This window comes from Egretta garzetta, unplaced genomic scaffold, assembly GCF_000687185.1.
Source record: "Egretta garzetta isolate BGI_Z169 unplaced genomic scaffold, ASM68718v1 scaffold612, whole genome shotgun sequence".
Lineage (NCBI taxonomy): Eukaryota > Metazoa > Chordata > Aves > Pelecaniformes > Ardeidae > Egretta > Egretta garzetta.
Window position 1 is genome coordinate 825,987 of NW_009259030.1, and position 12,418 is coordinate 838,404.

The following is a 12,418-nucleotide window of genomic DNA, read 5'->3' on the forward strand; positions in this document are numbered from 1 at the left end:
CTGACTGTAGTCAATAAGGAATAGGTATCCTTCCCAGCTGGTTGTCGACAAGTTCCCTGCAATCTCCATTGTGTTCCCCCCGCAATGCATCCAATGTCTGTATCTCAGTCAGGTCTATTAGATGGAACACTTTTCCTAGGATTTCCAAAAGTAACCTTGCTATTTCTGGGTTGGAGGAAAGCCACAAGAGGTAGACGGTACAAGGGAAGTAATTAATTTCACTGTTTGCTAGTGTCAGTGTCCTTCCTAGACGTTTGCAGTATCTTCCAGATTTGGTCTCTTGCTATTCCTGTACGAGCTCATTGGACCTGGCGGTCAGTGGGATTTAGTCTGCCTCGTCCTTCCTGCGGTCACAGGGCAAGGTCCCTGGAGAGCAATAGATCCCCAAGCATCAGCCGATGCAGCTGTCGAGCATCGCGTTTACACATAGTCCTAAGGAGACTGCAGGGTTTTTGGGTGCCCTCCAAGCTGTGAGTGCAGCTGTGTTTATTAAATCAACACCTGTAAGCCAGCGGCTTAGCGCAGAGACTAAGCAACAACAGGCAGGCAGTTCTTGTGTGGGTAGCGTCTCCCCAGGGGCATGCTTTACACTGAAATTCATTAGATGAGTGGAAAATCTAATGCTCTGAGTATCCTATTAGGGACAGCTGTGTGCACAAACAAAATAATACCTGACTGTAGGTGGGTGCAGGGCTGCATGTGCTTGTGTGGGCACACGTATATATGTGCATATAGGGTTTGCAGGCATTGTATGGGCAATCGTATAGTGAGTGTATATGTGTGAAACTTGCTTCCATCCTTAAGCGCGTCAATAATGTGGCTAATTGAAAGGCTCTGGAACATAGCTTCCCTATTACTCGCAAAATTCATGGCTTGAGACCTTGAGGTGTGCAGCTACATAGCCAATCTGCTGTTCTCAGACTTACAAAAAATTAAAAATATTATCTCTGTTCTCAGTCTGGGCATCTCTCCGGGCTGAGAATTCAACACTGTTTCTTTCTTGTGTAGGATATCTCCAGGCCTCGGCCACCCCAGAGAGCTTTGCCAGCTAATCCTGTCCCAGCCAGACCCCGAGTCTGGCCGGGGAGCAGCCCCCCTATCTCGCTGCCTCCTGCGCACGCCAGAAACACAGGACAACTCCAGCCTGCGGCAGAGGTAGGCACTGAGTGTGATGATGGGAAGCACAGCAGCATCCCCTTATTACTGGGGAACAAAACTGCTCTGAAGGGAGTAACCTTGCCATCAGACTGCAAACACCTTTGTGCACAGCCTGGGTGGGTGGAAATGAAAGGCTGTTGGGTTGGTTGCCTTTATTGGAGGGGCCTCTCTTTTTATCTGTTCCTTATTAAGCATTTACTTACTGGGTTAAGCAAAGCAGCTAATTCAGTCCTCCACATCCATGAGAGCTTCCTCAGATAAAACATTTGTGTGAGTGGGGCTGAGCAGTGAGGGTATGTGTGACCCAGAATGGTTAGCAACAAGCAGCAAAGCAGCAAGGCCCACACAAGACTTGAAGACCCCAGTAAGGAACAGAAAACCCCTCTAGGAGATGCTTCTTCTGCAGGGATGTTTCCCAAAATTGTCCTTGAGAAGGACCATGAGTAACAGACTGAGTTGCTGAGCTCAGCTCCCTGTGAGCTGGACCCCTTAACACAAAACACCTCCATTCCACACACCAGAGGTGCTGTCTCCAGCTGACAACATACTTGAGGTTACCTGTGAAAAATGTTAAAAAAAGGCATTAACTTCATTGTGATCCTGGTGGGAGAGTTTCCTGCATGATGCATTAGGGTGTGAATGCATGTGGACAGAGACAGGCTTCCCCCAGCCCACTGTAACATCAGCTCCAGGAGGAGGAGAGGGCAGCGTTTGCTCCTCCATCAGTGCTCACCCCTCTTTTCTCCATTTTCCATCTCACCCAGAATGGTGTCGGGATGGCTGGGGCAGTGAATGTCTCGAAAGCAGGACAGCCGGGCTCCCGTGGACACTCATGAAGCAGCCTGTTCCTGGCTGGCTCTGACCTTCAGAGGGGACTGGATAGCCTTCATCACCCAAAAACCCACTCCCAGCCACAGACAGTGTCTCAGCTCCTCTCCCCTCGCCTCACCTCTTTCCTATGTGTCTCAGCAAGCTGTGGTCAGCCAGGCTCGGCAGGGATGCCCCCAGGAACCGCGCCGGTACATGCCACGCTGAACTCAACCTTCTCTGCTGATAGCCTATTCCATAGAGGGGTGACTTGTTTATACGGTATTTAAATATTATTGTGCAATATCCAATGCAGGGATGGGGTGATGGGGACTTCACATGTTTTTAATCAGTTATTTAAGTGTTATCAGGGAGAAGAAGCTGCGAGTGCAGGTGCTGGCCCTGATGGGCTTTCACGTAAAACCCAGCCCTGTTGGCTTCCTCGGCCCATGCACGCAGCTGCAGGAGCATACCTTGGTGCTATACAGAAACCACTGCCTCTTGGGAGAGCAGAAGGCAGCCGTTGATAACTTTCTTCAGCTTATTCTCAGTTTACAGTGGGTGGCAAGTGGGGCCACAACAGGGAGCAAACCATGGAAATATTCCTGGGTAAAATAATTTGTGGGTCACCATGGATTTTGATTAGCTTTAACAGAGCAGATTAATTATTTTTCCCTTATAAGCATCTTCAGCAAGAGCGTTGCAACCTGTCTGTCCTCCAGCACTCACCTCAGTATCTTGCCTCAGTGCTGTAAGACCCGACAGCGTCCCCAGCGTCACCCGTGCGTTCCCATCTGTGTCATTGGGACACAGTCAAGGTACGACAGGGAAAAACTCTCTGGCCACGATAACAGAGCAAGTGGCCAGAAGGAAGCTCAGCACAAGCCAGTGCTGAAACTTCCTCTCCAGCATACGGTACCGTGGATAATCAGTAGACACTTGCACGTGTCTCCTCAGGCTTTGGTCCGTGCCGAGCAGTAATTTAGCATGGGCTGTCTGCTCCCCATACCAGTGAGAAACCTACCTTAAAATTGTGCAGGTGGTAAAACAGCAGAAATATTAACCTGACACATGGTGCTTTTGTAGGGCAGCTCATTCACTCCACGTTTTTTCTCCAGGACGTAGATGGAGAGAGCTGTCTGTGTACTTTAAGCAGCTGATGGTTCTGACCCTGAGGACCCTCCCTTAAGAATTTGATTTTGTTTTTCTTTCTCCTAACAGTTTGGGCTTTTGTACATTTTTTTCTCAGGATTTTAAATTAAGACCTTTTGTTATGCCAATTTTTCTCTTTTTTTCCTTGAAATGATTTCCTAGGAGAACACAGGGAATTCTGGAGCTATGGTTACAACAGTTCTCTTGTGTCCCATCTATTATGGACAAATCCTCAGTCTGATTGCTGTTACACATATGAGAAACTGTATTATTTGGCATGAAGTAAAAAAGTCTTGCCTGATGGTTTTCTTTCCCGAAGCTCTACTGATTTGAAAAAAAAAAAAAAACAAACAGATAAACCCTGAGCACTCATTAAATTTGTAGTTATATGTAGCGGTATAGCTGTAGGATGACTTAAACCACTGTAGTTTTTGCAACTTTACTACCTCTTTCTCCACGAGAAAACAGTACACAGGGTGTGTCTTGAATTTCTGGTTGATTATTCCTTATCTTGATCATTTTGGACCTTTTCTTAGCTTCTGTATGCCTGTAAAACAAACCAACCTGAAATACTTCTCTCTGAAATAAGAGATGGCAAGTGAAAGACATCAGCTTTCTAATCTTTACACATCTTTTCCTATAGTTGGATTATATTACCTATGAACAATTTATATTCAAACAACCCCCAAATCTGCTCTTTCCTGGGGTGCAGCGAATGTGCCTATGTCAGGGCCTGTTTTGCTGCTTACGGGTGGAGCAGAGCTGGGCATGTACTGTACGTACACTGTCGTGGTACAGATTCAACCACAAGAACTTGATCTTGTATCTGAGCCCTCGCTGAAGACAGTGGCATACTTCTGCTACAGCCCCTGATCTTTGTCAAACGGCCATCAAAAAGCAGTAAGAATATTTTCACTGCATTTCATGTGAACATGGGATCAACCTTTTAAAAAACTCCCCCCCCCGCCCCAACACAAAAAACTCAGAGAATTACTGGATGTGCCCAAACCCTAATGGAAAACTTCATTGCTGAAGTCTCAAAAAGGTAGTGTTAATTAATTTAAAATTTTCCTATGTGTGCAAATTGAGTGAATGATAATAGGGGAACTGCAGGAGGATTAAAAGATGGTAAAACCTGAATTCTTTGCAAGATAATGTTACTTGGGAGAACATACCCCAAAATACATCTCACTTTCTCCTGTGTCCATGTATTAATGGTTTACAATAATGCTCTCTGTGTATCTATGCAAATACTTGAAGAATGCAATTCATTGTGCCTTTTGCCTAGTTTTAATAAATTTGTCAGTTGTCATTAACAAATATTCGGTCACTGTGTGGTATTTTGTTACCTTGGTTCAAATCTCCATTTTATAGGTGGCATTTGCCCACAGATGGCAGGAGAGCTGGAGGAATGGCTTTTATGAAATGCAGTTCTAGGCAGTGAGAAGGATGAGTCCCCTTCACAATTTATTTCTAAAATAAAATGCATAAAGCATTACACAAAATAGGACACCAAAACCAAAGCTAGAGTGAATTGCTTGGATTATTTTCTGCTACCAAAGGAGGTCGCTGCTGTTTTACTCTCTGCCCCAGCTGCTCTCCCTGCTGTACTGACCCATCCTTCAGCCTGTTTATCCTTTAGGGCTGCGCCAATAAGACCAGAGAAAACATGAAAAACTTTCAGATCCACCTGCAAAGGGTTATTTTAGAAAAAGCCTTTATTTCCCTCTCCACAACCCAAAAGAAAGTACTGAAATGTTATTAAAATAAGAGATTGCATATTCCTCTTACACCCCAAACCTCAAGATGTGTTTGTTCAGTGACACTCAAACCCAGGTACAACCAGGTCAGTATCTCGGACAGCATCAGTGTGTGCCATGGTCCAGGGCTAACCAGCTCTGTTCCTTGTTTGGTGTTTGCTGTGAGCAAATGGGCTGCAGTCTCCCTGTGCTGTAAGACCCAGCAGCAAGATGGGGGAAACTTTCTGATGATGGCAATACCTTCCTTTTTCACCTTCCAGTTCATACTGTTACTTCTCATTCCTTCATCTTCACCACTGATACAAATCCAAGGGGGTTTTGAAGGTGAGCCATGAGCAAGAGTCCAGGTAACATCCATACTATGTTGACAGAGATGGAGAGGGGTGAACAGGACCACTCTGGGATAAACCACATCCCTACACCTCTGCAGAGCATCACACACTTATGCCTGTTTGGCTTTTAACAAGCAGCTCCTACCTCCTCTTAAACAACAACAAAAGAGCTTTCGGGCTTAAATGATAGTAGGACAACTCATGGGCTCAAAGAGCTGGGGGGCTCTCCAAGGTCAAGGCACTTGCTAAGAAAAAACCCCAAATTTACAGCCACTCATTCTTTCAGGCTGAAAAGATTTTCACAGACCACAAAAAGTCTTGAAGACTGTGGCAGTGTTTCTCCTGACACAGGGTTTACCCTGCCAGAGCTTCCCAGCCTGAGCGGGGGCTGCCTCTTGCTTGGGTGAGGTCTGGCTCAGGTTCAGTGGCTTCACCAACCACATCAACATGGCCTGGGTACCACATCTGCTAAGGGAAAAAAATCCCCAAACAAAAACCCACATAAAATTAATTAACCCTGTGCTGCAGGGAAACTCCTGCACCTGACAAAGAACAAAAGCTGAAAAAGACTTCTCTGCCACAGCCCTGTAAAAACACTTTATATCTTGGGTCCTGCCACTGAGCCTAGGTGAGTGCCTGTTCCAAAATTCGCTGTGTTTTGCCCGTATTCACCAATATTCTTGTCCTATGTTTGCCGAGCAAGTAATTTAACATGGATGAGCAGAGTCTGAATAGCAGGCGTACACCATTCAATCCTTGTCTCTCGCTTCCATTTGAGATACTGGTTTGTAGTTTAGCGTTCATGCAAGTGTCTAGAATGGGAAAAAAAAAAAGACAAAAACAATAATCAATGACTCAGTCAGGGCTTGGAAATAAATATATCAATGGCCACCCAGGGAAAGGAGTGCAAGAGTAAATGTTAACCCTGCCAAGAATAAGGGATGGGAAGGGGCCTCAGAGAGGAGCTTTGTCCCAGGAGTGCTGTGTTTCAAGAGGATTTTAATTTCCCGTGGCTGCATGTATTAAAGCCTAGTGAGGATTAAACATACCCCTTGCTGCCACACCATGAGAAAGATCCAATCCAAAAGCCCAGAGAAAGATTTGGCTTGACTCTACCAAGCTTTGGATAAGACACTGTTGGTTTTATTTTCTGCTTTTCTTTTTTTTTAAATTGCTCCCTAGCATCGGGAATATTGACCTCAACCCATTCACCCAACCTCCAGACCCTCGCATGTAACATGCTAGGTGTAGATCGTGAATACTTTGGGTTTATCCTCTGGGGCGATGCTGGCATTGTCCACCTCTATCAGGATGTTCTTGTCATCTCGGGTGACTGGCGCTTGCTGGCCACTCTGGAGGACTTGTGGTAGATTCCCTAAACTGACGTCCATATCTTTGAAGGCATGGAGTAAAAACACCCCCAAAATGATGGTGAGGAAGCCACAAACTGTCCCAATGATGTCCACTACAGTCATGGTGACCCACTCCTTAAAGAGAATGATGGAAGTTGTGATGACGATGGTGGTGAACAGCACATAGTAGATGGGAAACACCAAAGAGGTGTTGAAAATGTCTAGAGACTTATTGAGGTAGTTGATTTGTGTAGTGATGGATGCCACCAGTGTGATGAGTAGGATCCACGTCAATGGGTGCTGCAGCACAGGCCGGCCAGCAAAGAAGCCCTTGATGGCAATACCCAGGCCCTTGACTGAGGACACCGAGAAGGCACCAATAACGGAGCAGATGGTGAGGTAGATGAGGATGTTGCTCTGGCCATAGCGGGGTGCGAGGTAGAAGATCAGGAGGAAGCAGACAGCCAAGAGGATCACAGCATAAGCGAGGAAACCTGGAAAGAGGGAGAGAAATCACTCAAAACTGAGTGGCAGGGATGGGGGACAGAGCAGTACACACTGCCCAGCCCCAAGAGAGAAAACAGAACCTCCTGTGTACCTGGCTCTTTCAGCTTAGACGACATTTCATCCAGAGTGGTCACCTCCTCGTCCTCTGGGGCATGTATCACCATCACGGTGCTGCCCACGAGGCTCAGCATGCAGCCCAGCTTTCCCAGCAGATTGAGCCGTTCTCCAAGCAAATACGAAGACAGGATGGCACTGCACAGGGCAGAAAAATGTCAGCTAGTGCTTTAAAGTCCTTTAAAGAAGGAATAGCAGCTAAAATAAGGTAAAGAATGCCTTCATGTGAGACGAGGACACAATTCTGGAGTAAACTTGTTGGATTCCAGTGTGTTAATACAGAATCTCATTGCATCTACTGACAGCTGAACCTGCAGAGATACAGGTGTGGTCTGCAGAACACAGCTCAGCTATCAGCAAGGTGGAAAAATGCTAAGTGTGTTAGCAAATCTTCAGAAATATTTTCAAGGTCTCCAGATTCATTCATGAGCTGTTGGGCATTAGGAAGCCTTTAGTGCCCATGGAAATGACTTCAAGGACCAGTCTGACAGAGAAAAAAAATCAACCTAACAACAAAAGAGTTACATTAATTTTAACTAAATCATCAGAAGTGCTAAGCCCCAGAGAAACTCTGAAGGCACCGGGGCTATAGATATAGCCGCAAAAATACCTAGTTGTTGTCCATAAAAATCTGGGGCAAGACACTAGAGCAGTCCCAATCCTCACTTTGCTTATGCATTTCGCAATAACAGACCTTTTATAAAACCTTCAGTTCCTGGAGTCATGTATTTTGATATGAATCTCCTTTTCAAAAAGAAAAAAAAAATAGGGTTTCAGCCCTTTTGGCAGCAGACAAAAGCATAAAACCACAACATCAGAGCACCCTAAAAGCCTGGAAAATAAAAGGCAAATGAAAGACAGTTTAAAAACAAGCCTGATATTTTTGACCCTTGTAGATTTTTAGTACTGTTTACTGCAAAACCAAAACAAAACAAAAAACCCAACCTTGAATTGGCTGAAGAGCTGGAATAAGGAAGGAAGTTAACCCTAATATTTGCAATAATTTAACCTGAAGTGTACGTTGCTGCTATCCACATTTCCAGAAGGGCACACTACTTAATTCGGTGGTTTCCAAATGATCCCCCAAAAGGACAACAACCGTTAGAGCGTTTTTTAGAAAACACTGAGACATTTTTAGCTTTTGGCAGAATAAAGCATATTAGTGTCACTTCAAGTCTTTCTATCTTATGAGACAAACAGGCAAGTAAAAAGAAGGCACATGGCAAACTATAGACACCTAAATCACCTTATGAGCACGCTGAGAGCCCCCAGTGGCGTGACAATAGTTGCAGGAGCAAAGGCATAGGCAGCAAAGTTGGCAGCTTCTCCTCCACCCACTAAATAAACACAAGAAAAAACAAATACCAGTGAGTTACAGTATACTTTTTGTGTTTTCTCTTGTGGGCTTGCAAACTAGTAAGATGTCAGTTAGAGAGTGGGTTTTATTATGGGAGTTTCATGCTGCTTCTAAACAGGGCCAGATAGTGGGTGAAAATCTATTACAAATTAATGCAAGCAGTGAAGGCATCCCTGGAGCCCTGCACCCATATGGAGACGGGCTGGGAGTGTCTGGGCTTGGCCATGCCACAGCTGACCCACATTAACTCAATAAACCCCCACAGCCCAGCCAGGCAGCTGCAGTGTGGCTGGGTAATTAATGAGGGGGTGGGCAGTTGTGGGAGCCCCAGTGCTGGGAGGCTGCTCTTCACCTCCAAAGCATTTCCTTGGGGCTGTGGTATCACCCTCTGGCTGTGCTGTTCTTGTCCCATGAGCTGTGAGTATTGCGTGCTTGCTTAGGGGTCGTGCTACGGTGGCTGTGCAGCAGGAGCTGCGAGGGCAGAGCAAGGTGGGGGCACCCTGAGCTGCTGCTGCAGCAGAGAGAGCCAGAAAAGACTGCTCTGGAAAACCCTCCTGTGTAAATCTGCTCTCTGCACAGCTATGAGTCCAATTTGAGAAGATACAGTAATGATGCAGCATTAAAAAAAGGATTTAAGGCTTACTTGAAGGGAAGACACGTTTTGCTCAAGAAAGGGGCTGCTACCAACACCTCCTTGTCACCCCCCTTGTGCTTCAGCAGCAACCTTTCCTGGAGTCCCCAGGCACGCATGGGAGGCTCTTTGCCCTGTGCCTGGTAAGCAGGCGGACCAGCCAGCTGCATTATTAAAACCTGTTTTTTTGTGCTTTTTGATGGGGTGAAACTGAGCTAGCAAGTCCTACCAGCCCTGCAGGAGGATGGTGAGGGAGATCCTGCATGGCTCACTGCCTCTGCTCTCCTTGAGGTACCTCTGCTGAGGGTGGGGGAATTTGCCAGAAAAAAGGCTTTAAGCTACTAGGTGCTGGGCCAGTTCCACACCTGATTCACAGGGACAGACCTTGGAAAAGCTGCAAACCCAGGGAAATGGCTTCTACTTACTGGTTAACAAGCCAGCCCACCAGAGCCAGTCCTTTAGGTAGCCATGGCCTCCATCTCCTGGGGAAGGAAAGCACACAAGTATGCAGGAGTTAACAGCCATGTTCTTCAGAGCGAGAGATGAGAAATGGCCCTTTGGAGAGGGTTAAGTTGCAATGGGAAGAGTGTGACAAAGAAAACAGCCTGGAAGGACAGAGTATGCAGACATGCCATCCTACCTGGAAACAATGTTGAGTCAAGGGATTAGTGGAAGCTGGCGCTTAAGGCTGGGCAACACAAATACATAAAAAACCCTGGTTTAATCCTGGGTGGCAAAGGGAATGGCACCCATTGCCCCAAAGCTATGGAGGTTACTGGCCTGGGGTGCACCGTTGTTGGTTCATCAGGGTACACTGGCCCCTAAACCCAGCAATAAACATCCCAGCTGAGCTCCCATGGACCGGTCATGTCTCGTCTTGTGTGTTCCACTTGCGTGTTCCCTGTGGGGTGTTCCTGGAGCAGAGGGACAAAGGATGGCAGGGGCTGCTCTGAGCTGCATGTCCCCCACCCAAAGGCTGCTCCCTGGGACACTGCCAGCCTGAGTCCTGCCCGTGGGGAGCCTGCGCTTCACCTCCCATCGCACCAGCTCGCTGTGGAGTCTTGCGTGTGGGCTCTAAGGTAAGGCAATGAGATTTTCCAAACCCAGCTCCAGTGGGGGTTATAGCTATGAAGGATGAAGAGGGGAAAAACTGGTCGGTTGCTCTGTGTGGGCACGTGGTGCCATAGTTTGTGTTTCTGTACGGTTGTGTTGAAGGCTCCCTGAGTCCTGTCCCACAAGCTTTCTGCTGCTTCTGTATGTTGCTTTGTATCACAGTGGTATCATAGCCTGAACTGCCAGAAATCCGGTATTAACTTCATGTGGAGTCTCATTATGACACTGAGTGTTTCTGATGAAAAATGATTCCTGATGTTGGAATAACTAAATTAAAGAAAATATGCATATAAATGAGAAAGAATGGATATGCTGTGTTGGGAACTAATCCAGCTCTGGTCTTAACCCCCAAGCTGTTAGTCGTAAGCAGCTTGAGCCTGCTGACATTGTGAACCCTGATTTTGCTGGGTCAGAAAGAGCCCGTGTTTTGGATAAGCCTGACCTGCCTGGAGCTGTCAGCTACAGCAGTGTTTGACCTGCCTTGGAGAAAAGCGATGTGCTTGTGTAGCAGGGGTGAAACACGGGGACTGAGAGCTGAAAGGAGGAATGAAGAGGTGGACAGGAAGAGTTCAGGATATGTGGAAAAATCTTTTGCTAGAATTCAGCCTCTTCTGGTTCTTCAACAAGTTCACAAATGCTGAAGTTCAAATGTTATGCTTTGGTATTCCATAGAAATTGCCGGTTTGTTTGTTTATGTGTGGTGTGGGTTTTGTTTTGTGTTTTTTCTCAAGAACTGTTTTTGTCAGCTGCAGTTTGTTATTAATCTCTAATTCCTGGTTTAACATCTTGAAAAATAGGGAGGAGTTTGCTCTTGTTTTAGTTGCCTGGCTCTGTTCTGGGAGGAGTTCATGGAGGGAAGTAGGAGACAGACATCTTCTACAGTTGAGCCAATACTGACATCTCATTGTGCAAAAATAATGCCAAAAAGCAAAAGAGTTCAGCAGTTGCATGTGGCCAGCCTAATGGCAGAGGATGGAGATGGACTCGAGACTGGGCTGTGGCTTGGGTGCTGTTGGTAGCTTTGCTGGTTGACTCTGGACATCCACTTCACGTTCCATGTCTCTGTGTCCCCATACAGGGGCACAGTAAAATGGGGATAGTGATATTTACTTCCTTTTTAAAATGATTTAAGAATTGTTCCTAGGCCAGAACTGGGAAGCAGTAGTATTTTAATTATCATTATTTTGTTTTGTAGTTATGCAAGTAGGTCAGCTGCCAGGTAGGACTTAGGCTGCTGCTAGAGCTCATGTTTGCAATGCTGATGGGATGCGTCCAATTCCACAGTGCAATTCTGCTGCAGGCAGTGCTCCTCCACCATTTCCCATCCATAGATATGTGCACATAAACACACGCCTCACCATAAGAGCTTGGTGCTGGAGGAAAGTTATCTACACATTGTTGAGCAACATAGCTCAGAAGTATCCTTTCCAAAAACCACAAGCAGAGTTCATACAGATCGCAGGCATGCAGTCCCGCATTAATAAATGGCTCCTGCTAATGCAATTAAAGCACATGGGGCCGCATCCTTATCTCAGTGACTTAGTGGCAAAGCTGCCTAGTGCATCAGTGCAAGCAAGGTCATGGAGCTGTGCTGTTCTGCTCTGGTCTGTGGCAGGGTGATGACTTGCACCTTTGTGCAGAGGGGCCCATTTCAAAGAGCTTTCAACACTCTGCTTCCTCCTGGCCTCACGCTTTCCCATGTAAGAGCTGTGATGGGCATGCATTGTTCTTCTGGTGGGTGCACATCTGATCACGCAGTGCATGTGACTTGCTATTTGCAGTCCAAGGCAAGGGAATGCTGCTCTTAGCTGAGCCTTTCCAGCACAGGGCTTTGTAAATTAGCTCCTCGGCTCTAGCACAGCACTGCACACAAAAATGCATCCACAAAGGTCTTATTTCCATTGCTGAGGGAAGGCTGATGCATACCCAGAGGTGTTCCCTTGCCTTATGAGTGCTGGAGTTTGGATGATGCATGTGGCCTGGGCACAGTTGGACGTCCTCCCTCCTGCCCCCCCACAAAGGCCTTACCTGCTCTGGTGCCTCCCTTCTCCACCAGCCGTAGCAGCCCCTTCTTCTTGAGGATGATGCTGCTTCCGATGAGGAAGCTGGAGAAGACAGCCAAGCCCCGGCCAATG

The 12,418-nt window shown here is 46.6% G+C and overlaps 2 protein-coding genes across 2 annotated transcripts in view; one reads left to right on the top strand and one right to left on the bottom strand.

Moving 5' to 3' along the window:
- Nucleotides 1–4,367, top strand: part of ADAM19 (ADAM metallopeptidase domain 19) — a 31,132-nt gene extending 26,765 nt beyond the window's left edge. Inside the window, exons 20-21 of the mRNA XM_009634723.2 lie at nucleotides 1,009–1,155; nucleotides 1,923–4,367. Coding sequence (XP_009633018.1) covers nucleotides 1,009–1,155; nucleotides 1,923–1,994 — 219 coding nt within the window. The 3' untranslated portion in view covers nucleotides 1,995–4,367. The remainder of the gene's footprint in view (nucleotides 1–1,008; nucleotides 1,156–1,922) is intronic.
- A 2,083-nt stretch (nucleotides 4,368–6,450) lies between these two features.
- The window catches only part of NIPAL4 (NIPA like domain containing 4), a 7,806-nt gene continuing 1,838 nt past the window's right edge, over nucleotides 6,451–12,418 (bottom strand). The window contains exons 4-8 of the mRNA XM_009634724.1: nucleotides 12,312–12,409; nucleotides 9,596–9,652; nucleotides 8,429–8,519; nucleotides 7,160–7,320; nucleotides 6,451–7,055 (exon numbers count right to left, since the gene is read on the bottom strand). Coding sequence (XP_009633019.1) covers nucleotides 6,451–7,055; nucleotides 7,160–7,320; nucleotides 8,429–8,519; nucleotides 9,596–9,652; nucleotides 12,312–12,409 — 1,012 coding nt within the window. The remainder of the gene's footprint in view (nucleotides 7,056–7,159; nucleotides 7,321–8,428; nucleotides 8,520–9,595; nucleotides 9,653–12,311; nucleotides 12,410–12,418) is intronic.